Source organism: Mytilus trossulus, chromosome 6 (assembly GCF_036588685.1).
Source record: "Mytilus trossulus isolate FHL-02 chromosome 6, PNRI_Mtr1.1.1.hap1, whole genome shotgun sequence".
Taxonomy (NCBI): domain Eukaryota; kingdom Metazoa; phylum Mollusca; class Bivalvia; order Mytilida; family Mytilidae; genus Mytilus; species Mytilus trossulus.
Genome location: NC_086378.1, coordinates 6,878,751 through 6,892,957, shown reverse-complemented (window position 1 = coordinate 6,892,957; position 14,207 = coordinate 6,878,751). Strand labels below are relative to the sequence as shown.

At 30.8% G+C, this 14,207-nt stretch overlaps 1 protein-coding gene across 7 annotated transcripts in view; it reads right to left on the bottom strand.

Moving 5' to 3' along the window:
- Positions 1-14,207, bottom strand: part of LOC134720678 (F-actin-uncapping protein LRRC16A-like) — a 73,396-nt gene that overhangs the window by 44,107 nt on the left and 15,082 nt on the right. For all 7 annotated transcript variants that reach the window (XM_063583095.1, XM_063583096.1, XM_063583100.1 and 4 more), the window contains 11 exons: positions 14,072-14,202; positions 13,273-13,441; positions 12,651-12,724; positions 11,679-11,754; positions 10,743-10,831; positions 7,224-7,342; positions 6,091-6,281; positions 5,293-5,370; positions 4,088-4,269; positions 3,327-3,478; positions 1,990-2,089 (listed from right to left, as the gene is read on the bottom strand). In XM_063583095.1, the coding sequence (XP_063439165.1) occupies positions 1,990-2,089; positions 3,327-3,478; positions 4,088-4,269; positions 5,293-5,370; positions 6,091-6,281; positions 7,224-7,342; positions 10,743-10,831; positions 11,679-11,754; positions 12,651-12,724; positions 13,273-13,441; positions 14,072-14,202 (1,361 nt within the window). The remainder of the gene's footprint in view (positions 1-1,989; positions 2,090-3,326; positions 3,479-4,087; positions 4,270-5,292; positions 5,371-6,090; positions 6,282-7,223; positions 7,343-10,742; positions 10,832-11,678; positions 11,755-12,650; positions 12,725-13,272; positions 13,442-14,071; positions 14,203-14,207) is intronic.

The window sequence follows — 14,207 nt, the reverse complement described above, 5'->3', positions numbered from 1 at the left end:
GAAACAAAATATTTTACAAGACATAAACATGTAAAAAATAAATATATATTTCAGCTGACTAAAAATATTTTCATAATGTTACTTTGTCATCATTTCTTAAAAACTAAGTCCCAAACATTATTGCTCAGTTGATATGTGTCATCCTCATGCAATCCCGAAAAGAGGGGCCCATCACAGACAAACATGACATTAAATCGTCATTATACGAACAAGAACAAACAGCGCTAAGTTGCTTTGATATTTATCCAATTTTCAGGAAACATTGTGAAAATGATCAATATTTCGAAAACATGTGAAATAAAATTGCAAACACGGTGGACCGTCGAGGGTCAACAAACTTAGAGGACTCGTCCATTGGAAAGACGAGGATAAGATAATGGTTTCATCATTTGTCATGCATAAGTTACCCAGTTTTGAATATGATATCCAAAAAGGATGTACTTTTTTTAATCTATGAAACTAGAAAATTCCAAATTGTAAATATCTCTTCATCTGGACTTTGGCATCTATCACGTTTAGACGGGTCCATTTCATTAGTAAGGTGATTGATGAATCTTACGGAGTTATGACAAAAAAGGAAAACAAACTTATTGTTATGTGTTTTTAACAAGGGTTTCGTTCCTCCAAATTATTTGCGCAAACAAATCAACAAAATAGGTCAGTTAACTTTGTCCATTTTTAGATTACAGGTAATCATTTGACACTACGTATAACCTGATAACCTGTGTAGTGATTTTGATTTTACGATAAATTTATGAATGAACGACAATTTTATGAATGAACAAGAGCACCTGACCTCTTTCTTAAAAAAACACCAATTAAACATATAAAACCGTATATTATAAAAGATAATTCAGTCAAATTTTCAATACTAAATCAACAACTGAAATGATTCCATATTTTGTTGAAACATCATACGAACGGAAAACGGAATCGCAGGTATAAAAATGTATTTTTTTCACTCGGACGTCTATGTTTTTTGATAGTCAAACGGTTGTCCCCCTAAATACAAATATACATCTACAAGAACGTATGCTGAAACTTCTTAAATTCACTAACGTTTTTTAAAAGTTTCAAGCTATGTATTGCATTAGAAAACATACATAGGTGTTTAAGAATGACAGACCAGGAGCCTGTTTAACAAAATACTATGGCTTGATCTGGGCGGAGTCTCTGATCTGGGTCACAAAGATGGCCATACGCGACGGCATGAAAGCAATTGCTTTAAAAATCATTGTCTTCATGAAGGGGGCCATGGAAGATAAATTAATTGTGGATGGTTGCATTTTACAAAATAAAATGAAATTTTTATATTACTAGTGATTTGTTTTAATTTTAATTATGGTAACTATGATGATTTTTTTTTTCAACTACTGGGTCAATGCCAATGCTGGTGTTGTTATTCCCTGATGGTATCACCAACCCAGTAGTAAGCACTTTTTTTGACATGAATTATTAATGATCATAATTATATAAACATGGTTTATAAAACTTAGAATTTTTGAAAATACCAAAGCCTTCCTATCTCAGGAATAGATACTAGTATCTTAGCTGTATTTGGCAAAACTTTTAGGAACTGTTGGTCCTCAATGTTCTTTAACTTTGTACTTTATTTGGCCTTTTTAATATTTTTTTATTCAAGTGTCACTAAGGAATCTTTCGTAAAAGAAACATGTGTCTGGCCCAAATATCAATTTTAAAATTCTGGTATCTATGATAAGTTTATAGTTGGGGTCGAACTAGTGTGCTTTTATGCTCCTCTCCACCCAGCACTTTCTTCTGAAACAGCCCAAAACTAAATTTCTCAAATTGGTTTTTATCTTTTTACTTTCAAAATATCTAATATTTGTATAGCTGTTGGGATAGTTTAAATATGCAATAAAGTTTAAATTAATAAGTTATTGGTAGGTGGACAGAAAAAAGTGATACAAAAACCATTGTAGAAATGTGTTTGAACAGTGCTGTAAAGATATAGAGTCTTGTGCTTACTTTTGTTTCACATGTTCAAAGTTTCTGCCTATTGACAAACGTTTTAAACTTTTGTTTGTTTTTATCCATGGTAACAGTGTTGCCAATCCTTGGTCTAAATCTACAAAAAAGATATAAATAAGTTATCACCATTAAATACTTATATGCCATAAATCTGTAGCAAAATGCAAATATCATTTATTTTTGCCTGGTATTGTTACATGAGAGGACAGAAAATAAATCAAAGTATAAATGTCAGCTTTATATGTACCTTGCATCTATGTGCCATGGGCTTGTATCCCTCACAGTAATGGTCATACATTGTATAGCCTAACTATCAAGATGAAGAACAGCACAAAATTGTAATGGTCTTCTGATTTATTTATCATCATTTTATCATTCAGATCTTTAATGATCAGAAATTTTCAAACTATTCTATATATCTAATGATCATATGCCTTTCTCTGTAAACTTGAAGTTAATCAATATTCCGGTGGACATTTGATATCTATTCTAATTTTATATCTTAGCTATGGTACTCTCTATATACATTGGTCCTTCAAAACAGTTCTTACTGTGAATAATAACATAACATAAGCATTGTGACATCGAATATTAAAGGCAAAAGGCAAAAATGTGAAATTCATCTATTCTAACAATACTGTCTATGAGCCAGTCTGCTGGAAATCATTAAATTTACAATGAGATGAAAGACTGGTCAAATTTACTATTATTGCTTATGTTTGAGATATTACTTATGATTCAGACTGTTGGAGGTCATTACCTGTCCAAAGGTCATACTTACTATTATTACTGATGTCTAAGCTTAGACAGTTGGTTTTCCCGTTTGAATGGTTTTACACTAGTAATTTTGGGGCCCTTTATAGCTTGTTGTTCGGTGTGAGCCAAGGCTCCGTGTTGAAGGCTGTACTTTAACCTATAATGTTTTACTTTTTAAATTGTTATTTGAATGGAGAGTTGTCTCATTGGCACTCACACCACATCTTCCTATATCTAGCTATATTGTGTATATTAGCTATGGTTCAGATTGTTGAAGGTCATTGCAAGGTCAAAGGTCATACTTACTATTATTACTGATGTCTAAGCTAGCTATATTGTGTATATTAGCTATAAACCTGATTGTTGAAGGTCATAACAAGGTCAAAGGTCATACTTACTATTATTACTGATATCTAAGCTAGCTATATTGTGTATATTAGCTATGAACCTGATTGCTGAAGGTCATTACAAGGTCAAAGGTCATACTATTATTACTGATGTCTAAGCTAGCTATATTATGTATATTAGCTATGAACCTGACTGTTGAAGGTCATAACAAGGTCAAAGGTCATACTTACTATTATTACTGATGTCTAAGCTAGCTATATTGTGTATATTAGCTATGGTACTTTCTATATTCATAGATCCTGACTGTTGGAAGTCGTTACCCGCCACATTTAACTGGAGGTTTGTCAAATGCATATTACTAGAAATTCCCAACATAAGTTCTCTGTAATAGAAAATCAATGTTATAATCTGTGTTATCATTCATGAAAGAAAGTGAAGACTTTATCACAAACAGTTTTGATCTACTTATTTGACTACTGAACTACTGTAAATCAACTTACTTTCGTGGATACTTTATTTTACATTTAGCCCTTTCTTTCCTAATTCGCACTGGTTTAATTTCACGATTTTCAAATTCACTTGATATTGTTCGATAATGAGAGATCAAAGTTTAAAATTTTTAGATATATATTGGCGTTATTTTCTACTCGTTTTAGTTGTGAAAAAATAAATTGCTTGCAAATTAAATTGGTTAACAGTATTTTTTACTACACTGGATGTTAAAATAAAACATTTCTGAAGGCTGTTTTCTACATTTGAAACTGCTGTACCAAGTCAGGAATATGACAGTTCTTGTCCATTTGTTTTTGGTGCGTTTTGTTATTTGATTTTGCCATGCGATTATGGACTTTCCATTATGATTTTTCCTCAGCGTTCTGTATATTTATTATTTTTCTTTTACTATTGATTAATTTGTATGATATCATTTTATCATTTACAGCAATGACATACATTCAAAACAAAAAATCGAAATTAGGTCGATGTGACTTACTTTAAAGCATCAACTGGTATTTTACAAGATGACATATCAAGATATTCTAAACTACAGGTGCTGGCAAAAAACTGTTTCCACGAAGGCTGCACAGCTATTTCCTTCTTTTTATGTGTGTACACATTTCTGGACAGGTACAAGTGTGTTAGACTAGTACATCCCCTTTGTAATGCAACCATCAACTGGAAATACACAATGATTATAATAAAAGTATGTGTAGAATGTTAACAACTCTTACACTTATAACCTAATCAAGGGTTTAGGTGCTCAAACTTCAGAAATTGCAATTTTGATATGATTGACAAAAATATCAGATTAAAAGTTGCAATTACAGGGAAAATTTCACACTATGCAGTATGGGCTTTGCTCATTGTTGAAGATTTTACGGTGACCTAAAGTTGTTAATTTCTGTGTCATTTTGGACACTTGTGGACAGTTGTCTCATTGGCAATCATACCACATCTTCTTTTTCATACATATATATGTGTCAGATTGCATAATGCAAGTTTTAATTATCTAGATACTCACCCAGTCACAGTGTCCACAATCTCTGGATTTGCATTCTTCAAATGTTTTTCTAATTCAACAACATTTGAAAACCTTTCGGTACAATTGGCTTTGACTTTTATGGTAAAGATTTTAATCCATAACTTAATTTACTTTGTTTTCATCTTGCTGTTTCAGTATTTGTGTTTTTCATTTCATATTATGAAATGATTAAATTGATAGATGAACTAAACTGAATGAGGATTGTGCCAAATTTTGAACTCTTGATACCATCTGATAGCTAAAACTTATCACAAGGCCTTCAAAAACAAAGAACTACACGGTTTTAACAGCATCAATTCTGTCAGGCTTGATTTGTAACAGTATAACTCTTATTGGGCTTTCAACAGCAATAATTTAAAATTATTTAAACAATAAGTTAACTATCGCTAAAATACCTCATATTAGAAATCAAAACATACTGTGGATTCACTATTATTCATGGGATACCAATTTTGTTGGTATAAGTGACCCACAAATTTAAATATTCGACAAAGTACACATTTTCTGTAGGCTTGTATGCAGACTTTAGCAAAACAACAAAATCTCACATCGACAAAAGCGCATTTTTTCCTCATTCCATAAAAAATTGGTACCCATGAAAAAATATGAATCCACAGTAGTGATCAGTAGTTTAAATATATGACTGGTCTACTTACATTTTCTAAGGCACATTCTATTCCAGATAAATCCAGATGAGTTATATTATTTGGATTACCCAGGAATCTGTACATGTTCTGAAGAAAAATATATCATTTTAATATTGCTGTATCATAATAAATTCAATCAAAAAAACTGGTGCTAAATTTGACATTATACTTTGATCTAAATCATATCCATAATGACTCTTCATACTTTAAAATATTAAAACACAAATGGGTTTAAAAATTGACATTGTTGTAAATCATGAATAAATATAGATTGCCAGTAATATATTTGAAAATTATCATGCTTTAGCCTTCTTTGAACAGTTCTAGTGTTCATATTTTTTAAGAAGATTTTTTTTCTATTTTGCTTAAAAATATATTTAAAACTTTGATAAGAGTCCTTTGATTTATTCTGTCAAGGAACTCAAGGATGACACTTTAAATCACTGTAATGGGTATTTTTTATTTTTTGTTTGTTTGATAGTTGTCACATAGATAGTACAACTAAGAATTATATTTTTTATGAATAGCTTTCCTTTTTGAATATTGATACCCTGAATACATCTCAAATATTTGAACAGCCCTTAGTGTATGTTTACCTATCCATTAAAGAAAGTATGAAGACTGTTCTTGCTCAGTCTTTATTTTTACACCAACACCCAGTTTTGCAATTTATTTTTCCTAATACTTTGTTCTTTCTAAAAAAAGACAGTTTTATAGTTTTTATTTTGGTCAAGGTATTGCATGTTTACCTTGGACATGTAATTTACTATTTGTTTAAGCTTTCCCCCCTTTTTTCTACCCCTATACCTGTAAATCTTCTCCTTTAGTTGAGTTATCTGAGATATTTAGTACTTGAAGTCCACCAAAGATTGAGTCATGTTGTGTCATTAACTCAAATATTTTATTTAATCCTTTCCCTGTTAACTTTGTATTACTGATGTTCAGATGACTCAGTCCTCTCGATAGATTACTCAGGGATCCAAGAAATGATATCATGGCTGGAAACAGAAATAATATAACAGGTCATGTCAAAGTTAGGGCTGATCCAAAAAAAAATGTATGGGGAGGCATTTTTTATTTGACCCCACCATGCATACATTTTAAATTGGATATTTCATATAAATGTGCAAGAAATCTTTCTTAAATAACCACCACCCATCAAATTTTAATAAAAGTGCCTTCCTTCCACCCCCACCCCCTCCATACAATTAATTCTGGAAAAGCCCTTAGTGTGTCTTATCCCTATCAAAGTGTTATAATTAACATGGTCAAATATAGAAGATGTTCATCAAAATGGAAATTCACATATTTTTATTTTTAATTGCAAACTTTACTACAATATGTAAAGTAAAAGCAATAATCTTTTTATTGCCTGTATGAATGCATGAATGCTCAAATAAACATGACTATATATATCTGTACATGTAGGACACTATACCAAGTATGCAATCTCATAAAGCAAAGAACACTTATGTCTGGGTTTAAGCCTGAATTTGGCATATTTTCTTATCATAATAAACATGGGAACTTTTGAAGTTGATGCAAATACTTGATGATAAACTACCCTTAACCAAAACATTTAGCTAAAATCTGATGGCTGCAAGAACTACTGTGGATTCATTTATTTTCATGGGTACAAATTTTCGTGGATTGAGGAATTCTTGCATTTACTTGGATATTTGATTTCGTAGTATTGCCAAAGTCTCCATACATTCCTATAGTAAATTTGTAATTCGTTGTGCTTTGGAATTTGTGGTTCCCTAGCTAGATACCACAGAATTCCATGAAAATTGGTATCCAACAAATAATAATGAATCCATTTCCGACAAGTGCACAGACTGGAAAACATGATGCACCTGAGAACTGTTGCAAAACATCTTAATATGTAAATCAAGTAGATTTGCTTTAGTTTTATTGGTATTCTATAAATGAACAAGTACCTCTATCATCCAGTAGGTTTTTGGACAGATCTATCCTGGTCAGCTGACTTCCTGTGTTAGATAAGATGGCTGTTCCTAGCTTGACAACAAATTCTCTGAAATATTGTACAAGCAGTGTACTGGAAACAGTACAGTTATTTCATATTAGTGATGAAGATGATAAGCATGTTATTATAGCATGTTAATAAATGCACAATGATATAGCGCCTTCATAAAACCTGTGCCATTGTAGAAAAAAAGAAATGCATTTTAGCAAAAAGCTACCGTAATCTGTGAAAAAAAATTTATTTACTGAAAGTTCAGAGATTATTGCTTGCATTTATTCTTGTAATTTTGTCATTTTAGACTAAAATCTGATTTTAATTTTTGTAATATTGAGAAAAGTCCTGTTTTATATACAAAAGAATAAATAAAATGCAAGTTTAAATTATTGCAATTATAACCTTTCACAGTTTTAGTAATAATAAAAATCATCTCAATAATTTCTGAATTTACAGTAGTTAATTTCAAAGCATGTAAAAAAAAGTATTTAAGTGACATATTTTTTTTATTGCAAGTAACCAAAATAAATTTTAGTAAATAGATTAGACCATTTTACTACAAGAGGAAACACGATTAATCAAACAGACAATAAATCAACCAACAACATTTTTACTTATTTGGTAAAGACTTGGCTTTGAAGAATTTTAAAAAAAGCTGAAAAAGAGGCACAATGTCCTTGGAAGCTATTATGAGTAATTAAAAATGCTATAGCAATGCATTACAATCTTCTTTTATGGATTGTCCTTCTGATAAAATGATAATGCAATATTAAAATATAAAGCAATGGTGTTACTTATTATGCAATATTAAAATGATATGAAGCAATAAGTGTTACTAATGGGAAGCTCTAAGCAGGTCATCAGCTCATAGGTTTGGAGAAACTAAATTTGATACATTCAAAAAACCATGTGATTAGTAAAAATAACCGATTAAAATTATTGTAGAAGATATCAGAGTGGATGAAAATTTGTACAAATGTATTTTGATTACCATTAAAATTATAGAGCAATCTTTGCTCTTCTTTGTTTTCAGTACATAAATATTTGCAAACAAGAATACCACACTCACATTAGCCTGTGTCCATAGTTAGTGTACAGTGAAATATGCCTAATTGTTTGGAACTACCTTTTTTTTTTGGACGATTAATGCATTTGAATGGGAACATATGGTCGAACAACCCCGATTTTTTATCCTGGATTGGGACCCCCCTTTTGAAAATAGCTGGATCCCGCCCTGCATCTTTCTATTATAGGCAAGGGCAGAAATAGACTGATGGACTTGAAATGGTGTATATAACATCTATAACACTACTTTTTACATAAAATTGAGAATGGAGATGGGGAATATATGTTCAGGGCGGTTCCAGAAAATACTATGTCCCATCCAGGGACGGCACTTTTTTTTAACCTCCACCACCCACAGAAATAAAATTTAATTAGAACAGCATTTCCTTTGCATTTTGGTACAACCACCCACATAATATTTAAAAAAAATTGCCTTCCCTGGGGGGGACATAGTATTTTCTGGAACAGCCCTCACTGTACATTGTTTGGTATTCTTTATATTATTAGGTTTTAGTTAAATTTCTTTGATATTGATTTTTGTTTACTATCAATAATGCATGTATATATAAGGCATATATTTTATAATCTAGCACAGTTTCTATGTACACTTTATTAATCAGAAGCAATATCAAACCTTGAATTCACCATGTTTTTTCTAAAATTTCATAAAATATAGTTTGACAGCAAACAATAAAATAAGAATGTGTCCATAGTACATGGAAGCCCCACTTGCACTATCATTTTCTATGTTCAGTGGACCTTGAAATTGGGGTTAATACTTTAATTTGGCATCAAAATTAGAAAGATCATATCATAGAGAACATTTCAAGTTGATTGGACTTCAACTTCATCAAAAACTACCTTGACCAAAAACTTAAACCAAAGCAGAACAAACAGATGAACGAATTGATACATAGACTTAAAAATTTGTAAGGGTTCCGCGGAACCCAGTGTCTCGCCTACTTTTGCTGAAAATCACAGGCTCAACAAAATGAGGAAAAAAATCAATAAAAATATTCCTCTTGATACTATACTTTGATTGTAAGAAGCTACTGTCCAAGTTTAGTATAAATCCAGGATAGTTTATGAATCTAAGAAATGTTTAAAAACTTAAACTGCAGACTGTCATGTAATGTTAACTGGAAGAAAAACTAAGTCCATTTATAAGTAAAATTCAGATACACAGGTACAAAATATTAACAAAATTTCCTTCTAAATACTAGCTTATGATCATAAACAAGCCTCTGTCAAAGTTTGGTACAAATTAAGAGTAGCATAAGAAAGTTATTAATTTTTTTTTAAATTTAACCACAAAGGGAATGTGTTGTTTCCTGGCAGAAAATCTAAGTACATTTAAAAGTAAAATACAGAAAAATGGATTTATTTCTTTACTAAATTTACTTCTGCATATTATCTTTATCAAGTTTGGTACAAACCCAGAATAGTTTAAGAAAGTTATTTAAATTTTAAAAACTTGAACCACAGAGTGAATGTAATATTTCCCCGCAGAAAAACTAAGTCCATTTATAGGTAAAATACGGAAAAAATGAAAATTTATTTTTACAAAATTTACTTCTGGATACTATCTTATGATCATAAACAAGCTTCTGTCCACGTTTGGAAGTAATCCAGTATAGTTTAAGAAAGTTATTAAAATTTAAAAAACTTGAACCACAGAGTGAATGTAATATTTCCCCGCAGAAAAATTAAGTCCATTTATAAGTAAAATACGGAAAAAACGAAATTTTATTTTTACAAAATTTACTTCTGGACCAAACTTGGACAGAAGCTTGTTTATGATCATTAGATAGTATCCAGAAGTTAATTTTGTAAAACAATAAATCCATTTTTTCCGTATTTTACTTTAAATGGACTTAGATTTTCTGCCAAGTAACAACACATTCACTCTGTGATTAAATTTTTAAAAATTTTGATAACTTTCTTAAAAACTTGGGACAGAAGCTTCTTACAATCAAAAGATAGTATCAAGCGGAATATTTTTATTGATTTTTTCCCTCATTTTTGTTGAGCCTGCAATTTACAGCACAAGTAGGCGAGACACTGGGTTTCGCGGAACCCTTACAAATTTTTTGGTTCTATAAATGAGTTTTGGAGATTAAATTCCTGGTAAAATATCCATCCTTGAATATCAAAAAGGTAGGCTGGTAAATTCTCTATAGAAGCAGTATTGTTATGTTAGGTGTTGAAAATAATAACAAATGCATTAAAAGCAAAGAAAAGATTGATGCAAAGCCCACACAAAACCTCATATAGATTGATTGATTGTTAGTTACTTAATATCAAGACGCAAACCTGATATAGATGTTTCAATTATAGAATAACTGAAGTTTCTCTACATCTGTTTTTGATGGTGTATATGAAATGTCTTTTGTTTTTCTTGTTATAAACTTACACAGTGATTCCTGTATTACTCAGATTTATATCTTCTATTAAACAATTTTTGTGCATAACTTTTAGGACTTCGGCTTGAGTTTCACCAGTCTGAAAGATGAAGAAAAAATAATGTCAATTTCAAGTGATGATGACAATATTTTCTGAACTTTTTAATCTATATGATACCGAAATAATCAATTCTTTTTAAAATACTGTGGATTATTTTTTTTTTCTTGAAATACAAATTTTGCCTATTTCATGGGATAGGTAAATCTCAAATTTAGATTTTTAACAAAGTAGAATTTTCCTTCAGGCTAGTACACAGACTTCTGTAAAACCATGAAATCAAATTTTTTCCTCATAAAAATTGGTATCCACAATGATAAATAATGGAATTTGAATAATAAAAATATAAACATGTTTCCTACAAGGCCTTTAATAGCTGTACAGTACCAGTTTTGTTCATTGTAGAAGGCTGTATGGTGACCTATATTTGCTTCAGAACTCTGTTGGATAGTTGTTTCTTTGGCAATCATACCACATCTCCTTACTTTATGTAGGTAGGTAAAATGGTTTTATTTTGAAATGATATTTTAATTAGAATGTATACATGACATAGAGATTATTCTGAAGTTAAAGGTGCTTAACCCAAAATGCCACAAAAATGGGTTGTGCGGAGGCATGAAAATAAGGGGTTGTAGAGAGGTTGGAAACAAAACTATATTTTCTTGGTCTAACTGGTATAATCTTCTGAGATTGACAGCCACCGATATGAAAATATTAGTTTTTGATTGTAATGTAACTGGAAGTGTGAAAGCCTCAGGGAAGATTAGTTTATTGTAACAAACTGTGTTTACCATTTTTAGGTATAGAATTTATTATATCATATTACTATAATAATAGTGTGTGGATCCCTGTTATGACTGGATTATAATATAGTAAGAAGAAGTGTTACCATTTTGACTCCACCAAGATCCAGTCCTGTAAACCATGTGTTATGTTCTATGGCAGACACTATGGGCTGTAAGTCTCTGTAATGTATAAATATATATGTAATGTAATTTTCATTCACCATGCATGCTGGTGGACTGTTAGTTCCTGCAACAACTCAGTAATTAATGCTTGGGTACCAACATGAATACATGTATCAACAAACTTTTCTTGAATGCACTGTTTATCAATTATGAAATTATCAAGAAACTAAAAACTCAGGCAAATCAAATTTTCTTACTGCAGTCATCTACCTCTCCGTCTGTTCAAGTCTTATACGTCTTAGCTTCAAATGTTTGGTTTAAGCTATTCTGATGCATACGGTAAGTTAATCAAGAAAAGCATTTCGTTCACATTTCTATTCATATTTGAGACAGAAAACCTTCTTATCTCTTACTCCATTCACTTATATTGTTTATTACAAGGAATGTACTTTGTCTAGCTTTTTTTTATAGAGCTATTCTTTATTATTGATTTCAAAATTTCACTTATTCTATTGGATATTTTCTACCTAAATTTATAGGACTTAATTGCACACTTCATTTTGCACACGCATGCTTATTAATGTCAGAACCTTGTAAATTGTGTGTCATAATTCATAGAATGTGTGAAATTTCTAGATTTATAAAGTCCAACCATTTTTGTGAATTTTTAATTTATAAAAACTCCTGTTATTCTTTTTTGGCCTTTATGACATAATTTACCTGAGGAAATGATTCTAATATCATCTTATTTGCAAAATTAGTGAAATGAATCCCTAAATCTCTCATTATGTCTCAAATACGTGAAAAATGTAATAAAATCAAATATAGAAAGGCATACAAAGGACCATATACGAATCATTATAACCTATACTACTTTAATCAATGTATTCTTAACATATTATTCTTGTATAACGTTTGACAATACACTCTACTTCCTGTTTCTTGATACTTACTTCCCTGATAAGTGATCAAAGTCTTTTAATGTAAGAACTCGACAGTCTTGTGATAAATATATAGTGTCAACATCCTGAAATATACAATTAAAGAATTTAACTTAAATTGACACAATGCCTCTATTCTTATTATTGTTTCTATTTGGATTTTTTAAACAATAAAAGAGTTCCTCAATTTTTTTTATATCTTGATCTGGTGGTCACTTAAGAAAAACAGCTGGTCCTCACTATTTCTATTACAAAATATCAAAATTGTGTTGATCCTTTGCAAATTTTGGTGGATCAACTCCCTCAGACCACCACTTTTCAAGAACTTACTAAGATGCAAAAATAATCGTAGACAGAGCCTGAGGGCTGAGGCTGAAAATATTTAAAATAAAATCTAATAGATGATGACAGTCAAAAATCAAAATTATGATATAAACCAAATATTAAATTCATTCGCATTTTGATACACTCCATATCAATCCATTAAATATTTGCAGGTTACTAGCAATTGAGAGAACTTTGCAGCAAGAAATATGATGTTGTTAAAATAATTCAGTAAATCCAACATTTTTTTTTAAACCCCTACCTGTTTCAATTCCCACACAAAATATTGTAATAATAAATGGCTACACACCCATGCAACTTCTTCTCGATAAGGGAGGTTGAAATAATCACACATGCATGCATACATCATGGCAAAGTTACCACACGGGCCATGTTCCTTTTGTTCTATTGTTTTTATCATATCATTCATCATCTTTAACCTTTCTGGAGGGTGGACATCTATTTTCTTCATGATTCGTCTAGAAAAAGTCAAGATAAAAAATATTGTAAAGATATTAAACTATGACAGTATCAATGAAGTAGATTTTTTTGTTAATTTCAGCTCTATTTATAAAGTAAGCATCCAAGGAAAGGCAAACTTTTCTATTGACTTGTACTGAGATCAGCTTCAAACCACAAATTTACAAATAAGGTCTGTTATCTATCAGAGTGCACACTTTGAAATGTCATGCCTTCTTTTCTAATCAGTGATATTATGTTGATAGTTCCAAATATAAAGCTTTACTAAAACTATCATATAAACTTAACATGACCAAAGAAAATTAGGTCAAGGTCATATAAACCTAACAAGAAATAAATGTACACCTCACAATCATTCAATACACTATATATCGTTGACCTATTGCTTATAGTTTCTAAGATACAAAATTAACCAAGAAAACTAAACATTAATCAATAAACCATGAAAATGAGGTCAAGGTCAGTTGAACCATGTCATGCAGACATGTACAGATTGCAATCCTTCCATACAACAAATATAATTGACCTATTGCTTATAGTAAAAGAAAAACAGACCAAACACAATAACTTAACACTGAGCAATGAACCTTGAAAATGAGGTCAAGGTCAAATAAAACCATGAGACTTACTCTATAGGGAATGATGGGAAGATCTGTTTGATGGAGGTTCCCACATGGGTTATCATGTGGTTGATTTCATCTGTTTCTGTTTCCAAGGTGACAAAGGAGTAACTTTTTCCTTCATTTGTGGCTATTACAAGCTTTA